Source organism: Cryptomeria japonica, chromosome 1 (genome assembly GCF_030272615.1).
Source record: "Cryptomeria japonica chromosome 1, Sugi_1.0, whole genome shotgun sequence".
In the NCBI taxonomy this organism is placed as follows: domain Eukaryota; kingdom Viridiplantae; phylum Streptophyta; class Pinopsida; order Cupressales; family Cupressaceae; genus Cryptomeria; species Cryptomeria japonica.
The window spans coordinates 504,658,805-504,674,607 of record NC_081405.1 but is presented as its reverse complement, the minus strand read 5'-3'; the positions used below and the strand labels follow the sequence as shown (position 1 = coordinate 504,674,607).

The 15,803-nt window shown below is 36.4% G+C and overlaps 1 protein-coding gene across 1 annotated transcript in view; it reads left to right on the top strand.

Annotated features, from left to right (window-relative positions):
* The window catches only part of LOC131052281 (uncharacterized), a 31,577-nt gene extending 21,957 nt beyond the window's left edge, over positions 1-9,620 (top strand). The window contains exons 2-9 of the mRNA XM_057986910.2: positions 4,788-5,100; positions 5,186-5,293; positions 5,435-5,484; positions 5,625-5,714; positions 5,857-5,940; positions 6,050-6,106; positions 6,250-6,338; positions 9,544-9,620. Coding sequence (XP_057842893.1) covers positions 4,788-5,100; positions 5,186-5,293; positions 5,435-5,484; positions 5,625-5,714; positions 5,857-5,940; positions 6,050-6,106; positions 6,250-6,338; positions 9,544-9,569 — 817 coding nt within the window. The 3' untranslated portion in view covers positions 9,570-9,620. The remainder of the gene's footprint in view (positions 1-4,787; positions 5,101-5,185; positions 5,294-5,434; positions 5,485-5,624; positions 5,715-5,856; positions 5,941-6,049; positions 6,107-6,249; positions 6,339-9,543) is intronic.
* Positions 9,621-15,803: the final 6,183 nt, after the last annotated feature.

Genomic DNA, 15,803 nt, shown 5'->3' with positions numbered 1-15,803 from the left:
TTAGATGATCGAGTTCCAGCGATTCAAGCATTCAACAATTTAACGTAAGTCCCCTTGTGATTCCAGCATAATCACATCAAACCAATGAGATTATCCACACGTCGTGACCCGACATACAAGAACCTTGGAGTTGGATAAGATACTTTTGGGTATTTTATTCTGTGTTTGCATGTGCATGAAAAACACATCAACACAACAATAACTAGCATTTCATTGAATTCAGCAGATTTGAAAACATCATTGCAAAACTTTGGGTTTGTCAGTCTCATCTATATCCATATCTTACTGAGATAGATGAAAATAATAACATATAGACACGACTTCTCTCATAGCATTGCAAATTCTCCTGCAAATCAGATTCAAACTGTGTATGCTTGTCAAAAGAACGACAACAGTAGGGGGGATCGTCCCACCTTGCTTGATCCCTAAAGGTAGCATCCTAGGTCTCTGCTCGTGCACTAAGGCTTCACATTCAACTTTCAAAAACTGCCTCACCTTTGACAACACATCCTTTATTTATATGATTTGAGGCGGATTTAGGCAAGGCTGACTCCAAAATGGAAACAACACAAAAAATAGAAAATACTAAATAAAATTCCTGCTCAAGTCTGTTTACCCAATAAGGAATCTTCTATTTATTAAAAATTCTTCCTGCTTAAGTCTGCTGACCCAATAAGGAATCTTCTATTTATTAACAATTCTTCCCGCACAAGTTTGCTGACTCGATAAGGAATCTTCTATTTATTAAAAATTCTTAATTCGAAAAGAACTCAAATGCAGGGTGTTAAGGAAATTGCCATACGACTAGCCCAATTATTTTGGGATCATTATAGTCCTCCCATCCTCTAATTGCTTGACCTCAAGCAATTGCGAATTTGGATGCTCAAAAATCTCTATTCCTTCCCATGTTGCATCTTCTTGTGGCAATCCCTTCCATTTCACCGAGTATTCTGGAATCACCTTGTTCCTTAGCCTCCTCTCCCTCACATTCAAAACTTTCTCTGTGGCAGTGCCTTCCATTTCACCAAGTATTCTGGAATCACCTTGTTCCTGAGCCTCCTCTCCCTATATTCAGAACTTTCTCCTGTTCAATAATTAGCTTCCCCTCGTAATCAAGTGGTAGTAATTCCATTGAAGGAGTGATTTGCTGCCCAAGGGCCTTCTTGAGGCATGAGACATGAAATGTAATGTGAATTCTGCTATTAGGTGGCAGTTCTAGCTCACGAGCGACTTGCCCCAACCTCCTTATCACCCAGTAAGGACCATAGAAACGTGGTTTCAACTTTTCTGCTCCCTTCCTCTTGATGGATGATTATCTATAGGGCTGCAACCTTAGAAATATCATGTCACCTTCCTCAAACGTTCTTTTAGTGTGTCGATCAGCATACAATTTTTGTCTATTCTAAGCATTCTGCAAGTTCTCCTTGAGGGCTGTCATGATATCCTTGCTTTTTTGGACCATGTCTTTAGCACTGTGAGCTCTACTATCAGTAAAAATCAGATCCACAAAAGAAGTAGCATCATAACTTCTATATTGCCTTGATCTTCAATTGGTCTTCATTGTTGAACTTGAGTTACTCTGATACTATTTTGTGACATTACTAGAACATTACAACACAGAATTTGAATAGTCAATAAAACATAATTTAGGTTTACATGTTTCTGGTTGAGCATGAGCATTATTGACAAGAATTTGAAACACACTCACTATAAGATCCTTCTTCTTTGTTAGAGAAGAAGTTTCAATATTAGTCATTGCTTCTCAAGAGGGTACAATGATTGGTTTACGGAATCAAATTTGGCTAAGTCTATAGTTGTGTTGATTTCTGTGCCATCTTGGCTTTAAGTTTGGTGTCAAATCTTTCATGATTTTAGCAATAATTGTTGTCTCAACTTGTGGTGACAGATCCTTACCAATTTCACACAACTCCTTAAGCAAAAGCTTAAGTTTATACAGCTATGCTAATCTTACCTTTGGTTCCAAATTCAATTTTTCTCCATAACCAAGCAAATGCTGGCTGCACAAAATAGTAAGCCAGCACTAGTAGTGCTGAAGTGCTTGATCAATGGCAAATGCACACTCAATAACTCTAGCAATTTGAAGAACCAACTGGTTCCAAATTTTATGCGACATCTCGGCATGATTTCTTTGTCGAATATTATTCCACACAAAACCTTTAAGATCCAGAGACTCCTCATTGATAGTCCTACAATGATTGATGACAATATCAGTGGCTCATCCTACATGCCTTTGAGCACTGATATTTGAGCATTTTGGTTCACCATCTGGGTGGTCTTCATCCGTTTCTACTTCTTTGCAGGATCTTCTGCCCACTTTTCTATTTATAGTTGTAATAGTTTGGGTGGGGGTTACTTTTAGGTTAGCCCCTGTGTGTATATTTTTTTTTGGCTATTGTAACTTTCTTGGTTTATTCTTCCTGTCAAGGGCTCTTTCTGCCCTAATCCTTTGCTATTGGACATGCTGTATGTTCCAGTCCCTTTGATCCTTTTGGTCATTCATGGATATTAGTATTAATTTCTTTGTTTCTTTTCTTTCCTTTGCCTTTGTTACGCCTCATCAATTACAGCTTTAGCATCTTGCAAGAATTGGAAGTTGAACTGCTTCAACTTCTCAACCAACTACCCAAAACAATCTGTAATGCATGTATAATATCATCAGAAGTATGCTAATTAGCTTTAAGTTCTTTTCTTAGTTCAGAAACTCTTCTCTTGATTAGAAGTTATTTCCAGCAATCATTGTACCAACTATTTATTATTATTTTTATTTAATGAAGAACAGTTACATTTAGAGGATCCTCTTATACTTATGTTCTTAGTTTGAAGACTCGGCCAAAACTTGCCAGAACTCGGCAGACTTGCGAGTCCCAGAGATCGCCACGTCCAAGTGCCATGGACTTGTGAGCCGTGTCTTGGCAAATCCAAGCACAGACTTGTCGAGTCCTGGGCATGGACTTGCACAAGTTCTTGAGTCGGACTTATGAGTCCCCACCCAGGACTCGCCCATGAATATACACACCCAACAAACATAATAATTGGTTATTTTTTACTTTTTCATTATTTTTCCACTTCTTTTCCTGGGCATGGACTTGCATGAGTTCTTGAGTCGGACTTATGAGTCCCCACCCAGGACTCGCCCATGAATATACACGCCCAACAAACATAATAATTGGTTATTTTTTACTTTTTCATTATTTTTCCACTTCTTTTTGCACTTTCTTGTCCATGTCTTCATATTTTGGCTTAAACTCGTCCTTTTTTTAATCATTGCTTGCAGGGAAATGCAAGTGTGTTTCCCCGCACCCCTTCTATCTTTGGGTTTTTCTCATATCTAACACTTTGTGCAGCTTATCATTGCTGCCCCTCAAACCCATTAGGGTCTCCACTCCCAAAGCCCCAGCAAAATTGGGTGCAATGGAGGGGGATGAAGAATATTTTGAAGATCAAGAAACAATTCATCATCATTTAGATATCATAGAAGTAGCACCTTCTAGTTCGAGGTCTGAAAAATCGAGTTACATTAGGAGAGGAAAGAGAAAGATGTAGATTGTATTTGGTTGTTTTTCTCATTTTGACATATCATTGTATCTAAACATTTATAAACTTTTGATGTTGTTATACATTTGATTTTGAAACTATGTGTATGAAATTATGAAATTCGAATGAACTTTCAAATATTGAGTGTTTGAAGATCATATAACATGTGTAATGTTTGAATTGTGACAAATTGATAATCAATTAGACTCCGATGTTCTCTAAATAAATTTTTTTTTTTGTAAAACTATGGTTTTCTTCTTTGCTGAGTCCTAGCCGAGTTTTTTGCCAATTCCCGAGTCCGAGTCCTATTTTGGGCTGCCGAGTCCTCAAACTATGCTTGTGTTATAACTTGGTTGTGCACTCCATTGATTTTCTATAAAATTGATCATTTCACTTTTACATGCTTCATCGACCATAACATAGATTATTCTCATTCACTTGTTGTCTACTAGACACCCCTTGGGATTTGGATCATAACACCCTGTTTCACAGCCTATAGTTTTCTAGAATCCAATTCCATATAGTCTTTGCCACCATATGTCTCGGGCTGTTGAGAATAGAACAATCTTCTCCTTTCTTTACACTTATGTAGTTTAGCTAACTCTTGGACAAAGAAGATAGAGATTATTCTCTCTCAGCCTATAGTTATACCACTAAGAATGCAACTGTTGCATCACTTGAACCCAATCTAGATGCAAGACCCCAATATAATTTTCTTAAAAAGAGAAAAATGAAATGATAGCTGAGGAACATTAATTGTAACTAGCAAGCAACTGCCAGATAGCCTGCAGATTGCATTGGATGGTGCAAAGGATATGTGCCACTACCCCTACTCTTGACTGCTGTGATAAATTATAACTTTCTGCAGTTCATCTAACTAATTATTTATTCTAGCTGAACAACTTTCCTATTTTATCTCCATCACATACAGGTGTGTTCATGTACTTTGTATAATTTATAGAGCACTATTTGTTGAATAGTTTACATAGCGGTTGAATAATTGTCAATCAAATGAATTATTGATGTTTATGAAAATTGATTTTTTCACGCTTTCAATGTTTTTTAATAATAATATTGAACTTAAACTCTCTTTGCCTAATTGGTTGATATATATATTTATGCTTACATACATACATATGCATATTCAGTAATTTAATCTTCCATCTGTTATAGTTAGAAGATGGTTTTTGTACAACATACTTAGCTCTAACATGCTCTTCTTTTGGTGGAAGCCAACTTGGAAGCCTCAAGGATCAGAATTCGTTAGAAGTGTGTGTTCAAACCCTAGATGAACCAGGAATTGAACAACCTGAGGGATACAATTCTTCTAGAGAGAGGAAACTTACCCATTCCCGAACACTGCTTATTTCTGCCAGTGGTCAATGCATTCCAATTGTTGATGATGAAGAGAAGGAACCTATACAACACCCTGAATTTGAACCTCCACAAGGGAGAATAGAATCTGATATCAGAAATTCGAGTATTAAAGAAAAGTTTCTTCAGCCTAAGAAACGAAGGAAGGATAAGATTATACATGCAAACACAGTATTGTTTCAACCAACCTGCACTTCATCATGTCTGTTGCAATTTCAAGCTCCTATATTTTAATATGTTTGCATTTGGAATGTAGGATGTCCTGTCCAATTACCATGATTCTTATCTCTATGGAAAAGTAGTCCCAACAATTAAAGTTCGTGCTGCTATTCGAGGTGGAAAATGGAGTCCTCTGCTTATGTGGGTTAGTAGCAGGATTTTGTTGGTTCTAGTATCCTTCCCAGCTTTAGATAACTAATACTTGCATTAGAATCATTTGATCATATATTGAGAATAAATTTCTATTTTCATTGCCAGTTTAACATGGTTGTGAGATTTTCTGCAGGTGGAATCTTTGGCAGCTCTTACATTAATTGCCCTTTATGTGAGGTCAACGTATGTGTTATTGAACTTGCAGAAGTTTTTGGCCTAATGCACATATTTTTAATTGATGCATAATATTTAACCTTCAGTAGGATGTGTTCTTTGGATACCGATGTTATTCATAAGGACTTGATTTCAGTTATTTGTAACAGATACACTTCAGAGTTTCATCATTCTATTCAAGCTTTAAGGATCACATGTGCTTCATTCTTTGTGGTAGACTACTTCGTCAAATTCTACAGGTGAGGTCTGGACTGTTACTATTGTGCTACTTTTATGCCCACTGAATGACCAGGATTCTATACTCATAGAATTGTAAACCTTTATATTAGACAGATTTTTCATGTGGAAGAAATGATGTATCTGTTTCTCCTTTTGTGGCAGCGTTCCTGTTCGACTTTACTATATCGTGTCATTTACAGGCATAATTGACCTGATCAGTGCTCTTCCCTTTCTCATAATATGGAGGTTCATCATAATATTTCCTAGATACCGATTTTCAATGAACTCTGCCATATATTGACAAGAAAAAGTGAAATTGTTAACTTTATGTACAATCTCTTTTGTTTTCTTGCAGTCCATGGAAACAAGATGATGCTATTCCACAACTTATATTGGTTTTACGCTTCTTAAGGTGCCTATACGCTTTTGGCTATTTAAGGTCCAATCAATGAACCAAGTAGCACTCAAGTGCTTTGTTAGATAAGACAACCGAAAGACCAATTGATTTCTGTTCTGACATGTGCTTTACTTATTTGGTGCAATCTTTATAACCAGAATTGTCCCTCCTTTGGCATCCATGGTGCTTGCAAGGAATACCATTGGAACACAAATATTCATTCTTACTGCATATACACTTGGAGTTGGTAAGAATTAAGATTATCGTAATTTTCCAAGTTATTGTTCTTTTTATTGAAGAGCTCCTTGAGCTTTCATCTTGGCTTCTCAATCACACCACTTTAGATATCGTTTTCTTTAATGGTTATGTATCTAAAGCTATGTTTAATGCTTGATTTAATTTATTCAGGGATTAGAAGAAGCCCTTCACCAAGGTTGAGGCATATTTGGAATGCTGGTTTTCTCCTTTTGTTTCCAAAACAACAGACTCGTAGTTTTGAGCACCTCTTCTGTAGTGTTCCTCTCTTTCCCCTTTGCATGAATGATGGAGATGTTCAAGGATATTTTCCTGCTAGGAAAAAATTATCCATGTTAATAATGATGAATGACCTTCCAATCTGAGAAAATAGGCCAGGCCATAGCTCAAAAACCCAGACTTGGTAAAAACTTGGCAACACAAACATTTGATTCCAAATCAGGAAAAAACTTGGCAAATAAAATAAATTACATAAATAAACAATAAACTGAAATAATCCATCAGAAACATAAAAAATGAATTTAGAGGACAAATAAGTATATTTTGATTATCAATTTGTCATGAATCAATAATTGCATGTCGTATGACACTATCTCTCAAAGTCTCAAAATTCAAAATTTCAAATATTGATGATTGTGCAACTACAGTCTAAGACTTCTTTACCCCTCCTAGTAATTCTAGCCTAAAATTAGAAGGTAAATCTGACGTATACTGCCCAGGAATGAATCATTCCTCAAGGCCATCTTGCTGCTGCTTCTCTATCCATGTCAGTAAGATCTTTGTCAGTGAACATTACACCCACATCTTTGACATTCCAATGCGAATATGGATTGATGTCATTTAAGTTGATGGAATCGTGAGACTTCTTCCCCTACACTTTTTGGGTGGGAAGCCAAAGGTTGTATTAGATGAAGACATGGTCATTGAGGTACTTTTGGGTAAATTTTTTCTCTTCTTGGTGTGAATTCTCTCAATTTAATTGCATTCAAACCCTTAAGCACTATAGGGATGACACAAAACATAGATGGCTAGTGTCTAAAGGGCACCATAATCTTCCCACCACAAATCTACAAATAATATAATAAAAAAAATTATAAGAATTAAGTAAAACAATTTAGGGGCCTAATTTTAGTGCGTTCCAAACTACGGAACTGTTCGAGCTGCTATTATTATTATTAGGTTGTCAATATGGCCTCTCCTCCCCCATTACTTATTGTTGCTGCTGTCCTGGCTTGGCTGGCTCAAAATGAATTTGCTGTTTCCATGAATGATGATTGAACTGGGGGAGATCTTTCTAGGCAAGACCTCTCCCCCAAGTTATATAGCCGGGTAGGTATTAAGCTAAAATTGCATTTATCAAAGAAGTATGTGATTGAAGGACTCAATTATTTTTAGTTGGTTGTTGGATTGTACTCCTTTGAATACATACACATGAAGATAAGAGAGGCTCCCCCTGCAGCCTTGTACACCTGCAACTAATCTAGAATTTTGTCTCTAGGACTTTCTTTAGCTGTCATCCTCTCTATGCATGTGGTAAACCCTACCATAAACTCCTCATCAACTTTAAAGGAAACAAAGAAGAAAATTTTGGCAGTTAAGTAGTACCCCATGGCATGTATTAGTATTGGAGTTGGTTAGTCCATCTACGAACAATAATTCGCCAAATGAATTCTTATTTTCTCTTATTTGCACTTAGTAATGGAATATGGCCTCTTTGGTCTTATCCATGGCCACATAGAGATAACCTATCAGCATTTTATCCCCATCAAGCAAATGTAAAAACATTGACCAAAGCTTCACCACTCTAAATTTAAAGAAAATTAAAATAAATAACAAATAAAAAATTCGTCAACAATTGAGCATATCTTTTGTGCTCATGGTGAACACGTGATCAAATATTGTCCTCAACCTTCTCCCCTTCTATCCTTTTGGAATGTGAAAATACCATCCACCAATCACTCACAAACATTTGCTTGAGAGAAAGTAGAATATTTGCAATGCTTTGCAAAGTGATAAAGCTTGTGACAAAGCATGTGATATGTGATCGCACAAGCTTGTTGTCTTTGGTGTGCTCTCTTATCAAGCTAAGCACCAAAATATGGTTGTAGATAAATTTTGTGATGTATCTGGTGGTTTTAAGTTTTAACCACACTTTTGATCCATCCAATCTTCCTAATGTCCTCATGGATTTAATCAAGACAATGAACCACACAAGGGCTCAAAAAATGGTGGGATAACTCTCTTGAGGAAGTCTCCCTACAGCTGTATTATTAGTGACAATTTGGACAATGCTCTCCCTGCAAACCACCTGTATTGCTCCTCTAACAATTTGCACAAAGTCTTTGCATTCTTGACTTAGTTTGAGGCATCTACGCACTTCAAGAACACCAATGTGCCATTGGAAGCCACTAGAAAGTTAATTAGGTTCCCATTCCTGATATCTATCTACCCATTAGATAGAATGCTGCAACCTTTATTGGACATATTCTCTTTTGGTCTCTTATTATTACCCATGTCCTTTTTATGACTTTATCTAACAATGACCCATTGAAATCATGATAGTTGGTGTATAGTATAGGGTAGAGTATGATAAATAAACATTAGTGTTAGCTTTTGTTAGTATTGAATAACGTTAATAGTTATTTAGGAGTTACTTTATTGTAAGATGGTTTGGGTAGTTTTGTTTAGGATTAACTAGCTTTATAAGCCAGTACATATGAATGTAAACTCTATCTTGAATGAATGAATCATAAATATTTCTACATATTCAGAGTTATATCTCCATGTATTCATGGCTTAACAATCTCAGTATTATGCTTATGATTTCAATATGGTATCAGAGCAGTTACTTGTCATCAGATATGGTACATAAATGAATGTGTGGTGTTTCAATTTGTAGTTTATAGTGTATAGAGGAATGCTGATTAGGTGAAGATAACTGCTGTTTTTTAGAGAAACATTAATGATTTTTGTAGATACTGAACAATCTCCATTGTGTGGTCTACCCAACTCTAGGTGAAAAGTGAACATATGGCACGAATAAAAAATTTATTTTGTTTTTTGAGATATCCATATTCATGTACATCTGGTTATACAAAGCAGCAACCCATCAAATCATCTTGGCTGCCATTGTTTTGGCATTGGTATAACAGTCTCTGTATATTGTATCTAGTTACAATAAACTTCCAGTTGTGTAGGTAGCAAAGCCATTGGAAGTCTATAGTGGATTTGAGAGTTTGAGGTGCCACATCATCAAAGTCGTTTGTTGTTTGATCCTCCATGGAGTTTGAGCAAGCTGCAGATCTCCTCTTCTCTGCAAACATTGATAACATGTAGCTAGGTAAGATAGTTATTTTATTCATATTCAAGAAATTTTGGAATGGTTGAAGTTTAATGATTAGAAGGATAGGTGAAGCTTAGGGCCTATATATTTTTGCAAAATGTGTTTGGGCGAGGGAGAAAAATAAATTTAAAAAAGAGGTAATTAAAAGACAAAAATGTTGAAACGTGTCTTTGAAAGTGGACACTACCCAAGTATTGGACTCCCACTAGTTGCATTCATTTTTTTTCATGTGATTTTTAGCAAAAGTGATTAATCAAAACTTCATAGCTCACTATGATACCTTTTTAAAAAAATCTATCTGTGCATTATCAGTTGAAAATGACACCTAGTTTTTCTTTTTTGAATATGGTTACAAATAGTGCTTGTACTCTTTGGGCCATCCATGCTACACCTAACATATCTTTTGGAGACACTCAAGCTACATTTGGAAAATGGAGCTTAAAGATGACAAAGAGGAGGTTGGAGGATGTAGAAGGTTAGAGGAATCTTATCCATCTTGAGCTATCTTCTTACTTAGAGTTGGTACATTGCATGAGAGACACTAGTTCTTCATTTGTGCCACTTCTTGGAGCAAGGGGGCTTGGCAATGTTTTGTTTTGTGTGTACTTGAGTATGTCTTGATCCATATATGTGGAGATGTGTAACTATGGATGGTTGAGTATGTCTCTATCCACAAATTTGAGATTTGTAATTGCGGATAGTTATGTTTGGATAAAAAAAGATTAATGTTGTTGCTAGAGATAGTTGAGTGTGTCTTGATAGTCCCTTAGAGTATTGTATTGTGGATGTTTGAGTATGTCTTGATTCACATGTAGAGTGGCGTTTTTGTGGATAGTTGAGTATGTTTCAATTTACAAGAGGAGTGTGTTGTGCGTTATGCACACCTGCCCCGCTTCATAGGAGACCCCCATCATTTTTGAAGTCTCCTCGATAGAAAGAGAGATGTTTGCAGAAGAAAACAAAGAAAAATCACGCCGAATCCTCGGACATCCCGAAATCACTAAGGCAAGAGGGCGTCAAAGATGAAAATCACGCATTTTAAACCAAAAATCCAAGCTCCAAACTTAGTAAAAATCGCGTAGGCCCTAAATCGCGCGGAAACCTCAAATGGCCCGAAAATCATTAGGTGAAGGGCGTTCGAAATATAAAATCGCGCTATTGAACAATTCATTAAACCGAAAATCAAATGGCCGAAAAGGACCAAAATCGTGCAATCCAGCAAAGAAGGTCGAAGTTTGTCAAAAATCGCCAAAATCAAAATCGCATTACACCCAAATCGCTTGAAGTTCATCAAAAAAAGTTGAAAGAAAGGTGTTCATCTTCATTTAAGGGCCGACTTGGTAGTTTATATGAAAATTCAAAATCGCGCCCATTGTAATTTGCCTTAATGGGCCAAAAATGAAAAGCAAGTTAAGGATCGCATGAAATTACCTCTTGAGCCGAAAAACTTAAATAGTGTAAATTTGCGCAAAAGGCTCATTTAGGCCGAAAATAAGAAGCAAACCAAACTCACAAAAGGCCCCATTGACCTGAAATTCATAAGCAAAGACAAAAGGGTTTAAAATCGCGCAAGTTGTCTTAAATTCCTGAATTTCACTAAGGCGTCTAAACAAAATCGCATGTTCCTTATAAAATGTTTGAATTTTGCTAAAATGGATGTTTTGAAGGTTAAATTTGCAAGCTAAAAGTTCGCACACTTTCATTAATATGTCCGAATTTCATTTAGAAGAGGGTCGAGTTTTACAAGGAGCATTAAAAGGAAAGGGGGCATCCAACTCTAGCAAATCGCGCATTTGTTGGGAAAGTGCCGAACTTCATAAGGGGTGCATTTTAAAAGGCAAAGTTCTCTCCCTTTGGCCAAAATGGCCGAATTTCCTTCAAGTTAAAGGGGGGGGGGGGTTTAAAATAAAGCTCACATTTTTTCTACCAAAGCCCGAATTCCTCCTTTATTAGGTGAAAATCGAATCAAAGGAAAATTCGATACTTTTATGAATTTTGCAAGAAACCAAAAGTCATGTCTTTTAAGTTAAGTGGACGATTTTTAAGAAAGTTTGCTCATTTTGTATTAGTCTCGAGTTTAATCTCAAAAGGAGGAAGCATTTAAAGCAAAACAAAATCGCACAAATCAACGCCAGTAAAAGTCGCACATTTTAATCTTAAAACCTTAATTTCGCGAAAGGAGATTTTTACTGATTTAAAGCAAACGTCTTTCGTCTTCATCAAACCAAACTCGACATTGCCTGAATTTAAAATTTGTTAAATTTATTTAATCTTGTGAGGTAATTAATTTAAGTCGAAATTGATTGTTTGCAGATTGATGTCAAGCCTGAAATGCAAATCGAGGACTTGATTGCAATCAAAACCTAAAGAGTGAAAATGCAGGAGCGCAGGATCAAAGTGACAGCCCCAAGCGTTGCCAATGAAGAACGCACGACAGAGCATAAAATGAAGCACGTGGAAGCACGCCACCACTGAATCGCAGAATTGAAATCCACCCTCAAGACCGAAGACAAAAAAGCACTCAAAATGCTACAAAATGTGCAAACTCAGAATTATATAGCTGGAAGAAATTCCAGAAAGTCAGTTTGCAAAACTGAATTGTTTAATGTAAAGAATTGCCTGTGGGCCCCGTTCAAGATATTTTAAACAAAGGGACACAGGTCAATTATCTCCAACTACCAAATTGACTGAATTGATGTCAAATAGTGGTTGGTAATTGAGAAAGTGGTTGGGAGGATAATTGAGGATTAAATGGGCATGGGTTAAAGCTGCCAAGTTCTAGAAGGTAGACCAAGACTGTTGGATGCAGTCAATCCTAGCCTCTGGTTCAATTTGTAAAATCTATAAAACATAGGATGCCTCTCATTGTAAGCAGTTAGAGTTTTTGTAGAAGGTTAGATTCTAGTTAGAGTTTTTGTAGAAAGTTAGATTTTAGTAGTTAGATTATTAGGAGTAGCATAGAACTGCTGCAGAAATTGTTGTAATAACAACTAAAATCAATATATGAACATTGATTCAGTGTTTGTTATTTTGGTTTTATTTTGTTTGCATGGTTTTCTTCCATCTTGTTAGAAGTAGAGTTCAACGTTTTAAATGGCAAAATGTGGGGGGTTTTTGATGCATTTCAGGTTCATACCATTGGGGACCTACTGATTGTAGGTCACCATGCATGGTTAGTCTGAACCTTACCTGTTCTTAGTTCAATCGTATGTATTCATCTTAGGCTGTGCCAGAGTTGGGTGCCTAGATGAGTATCTCCTGTCTGAAAAATCCTTCATCCCCTTGGAGATTGCACTATTCTTGTCGAGTTGTGAGGGTGTCTCTGGCGAAACAAGAATTGGTTTGTGGAAATCTGTCTACCTGCTGCATTAGCTGTTATCATCACTGTCCTTAGGTTTCCTAAACCCTTCCCTTTTGATTTTATTTAGCAGTCCAAGAATCGCAACATTTTTGGATGCAAACTAGCTTGTTGTAAACATAATGCCCCTTGTATTCCCAGCAAAACACATCAAATCACTGAGTTATCCCGCAGTCAAGAACTAGCATTTGGAACCTTGAGGTTGTCCCCATTGATCAATTTGAACAACATTAGGGATTCCTTATACAAGAGAGGATAGGATACTCAGCGAGAACATTCTATTCTGTGTTGACCAGAGAGAGTTGTAGCGATACAATTTTAGCCACGTCAATAGAGTGGTTTACTTGTGAGTAGTTGAGATGTCTCAATTCAAAAGTATTGTTGAATAGTTAGGACATACTAATATGTTCGGTTGGATGTGTCTTGGGTGAGTGAGAAATTTTGGCGGAGCCACTTCATTAGATTTCTACATGGGCTATTGTGTTAAGTCCATGTAGTGTTATGTCCCTTGTTTGGATTGTGTAATAAGGGTTTGGGGGGGGGGGGGTGATATTGGAATTTCAACATTACATCTATCGTATAGTTTAGGTTAGAATATATTGAATAATAATTAGAGTGTTAGATTTGTTAGTATTGAACAATGTTAGTAGTTATTTTGGAGTTACTTTCTTGTAAGATAGTTTCGGCAGCTTTTGTGCAAGAGTAAATGGCTTCATAAGTATGTAATTTTTTTCTTGAATGAATGAATCAAATCTATTTCTACATATTTAGAGTTATATCTCTATGTATTCATGGCTTAATAAACTTAGTCTTATGCTCATGATTTCAGTTTTTACCAATTCATCCCAACATGGCTTGTGTTGATGTGTTTTTTAGGACACCTTGAACACAGAATAAAATACCAAGTATTCTATCCTCTCTTGAGCAAAGATTCCTCATATGCTAAAGAATATGATCAAATGAGACGACTCCAATGTTTACAATGTGAACAATCGACTTTAATGCTTTGGATAGACTCAGTAATGTATGATGTGATATTGTTGGAATCACAAGGGGACTTATGTTTATGAACACAAATGGAACGTGGAATCTTACCTAACTTGGAAATAAAGATAAAAGGAGATAGGGGTTAGGAAATCTAATCTAATCCTAGGAACAATGATAATAAAGGGGGATGCTTTGGTAGACAAATTCCATAATTAAGCCTTGCTCTGCCATGCAGAAACAACTACAAAAAACTGATGTAATCTTCAAAGGATAACAAAAGGTTTTCATACTATGAACATTCATTCAAGTACCCAATGTTGATGCAATTCAAATATCCACAATCAAACCAGTGCTTAACGAGGTTCAGCCCAACTTTGCATTGTAGCTTACAATCAACAAACCACAAAAAGTATGAATCGGAATTCCATCACATATCATTACACTTCTCCATTATAATCAATGAACTTTATCTAAACTTGAGAAGTAACAAGAAACCATGCAACATGTAGAAACACTACATAGAAATCCACCATGCTTCAATGAAAATCATGTATTAATTCCAACAAGTCTTGGCAACAACTTCGAGTTTTCTCCTACTTTACTACTACTTTTATTCGTAACTATTAACCTTTACAAATGAGATGACTGAGCCTTATATAGAGGTCTCAATACAATTAAGTGGCTTAGATCGATTCAAGATCAACGATTGAGATTACATGATAAAACCCTAATTAGGGTTAGCTATAACTAACTTCATTCGACCAATGATAAAATTAAATTGTTAAGGACACATGTCCATTTTAAATTCAAACCAATAGGGAAATAGGTTAGGTATGTGAATGAACTCCAATGCAGTGCCATGTGTCACTTGCTCCCTCCTTGGATGAATCAGGTTCAATGAACTTGGACTTCTTGATTTGGAACAACTTGATTGGTTGAATGATGACTAGGATGCCACCTCAGTTTGCCATGTAAATCATTAGAAAGTGTTTGTGATTGAGCAATATCTCTTGATACTCAACATTAACCAATTGCTCAATGTGATGAAGATGATGGGGGATATTCCCAAATCGCATCATCTTGATCAAGTCAACCTTCTAACTTTGCTTAACTCTTCTGAAACTATCTTCTTGATCACACTTGTTCTTTCACCTTATTGTCCGGGAATTCTTCTTGTATTGTTCCTATCTTGCCTTCATCTTCATCATGTCACAAGTTTGTCTTTCCTTGGTGTACTTGAATTGTGGAATCTGTCACAATGTGTATCCTGACATTTCCTTCATTGATTCTCTTTGATCTTGAAATTCCTTGATGTAATTCCTAACTTCATGATGTGGGATCCTTTGTGTTCACTATTCTTGTCTTTGATTTTCCTATCCTTATTATATCCTAAATTTGTTTCTTCCTCTTTTGTTTGCCATCATTGTGAAGTTCTCTCCATGCTCTAAATTTGAGATGTTGATATCCTCCTTTGCATTGTAAAGTTTCCTTGAAATGTGGAATGTGTTTTTGATGTCTTCATCTTTACTTTTGGAACTCTTGGTCTTGAAAGTCTTTGATTTATTTGACATTGTTGTAGAGTCCTGTTGTGACCATTTCACACATCGCCCCATTAGAATGGGGACCCCCTCTTCTTGCTTTGTTTTTGCTTTCTCTCTACTTGTTCTTCTCTCTGTTTTAGGGTTTTGAGTGAGTGAGTTGTTTGCCTGGGCTAGGGCTAAACCTTAGGGGTTCTTTTAGATGTCATTTAGGCTGAGTCCAGTCGAATT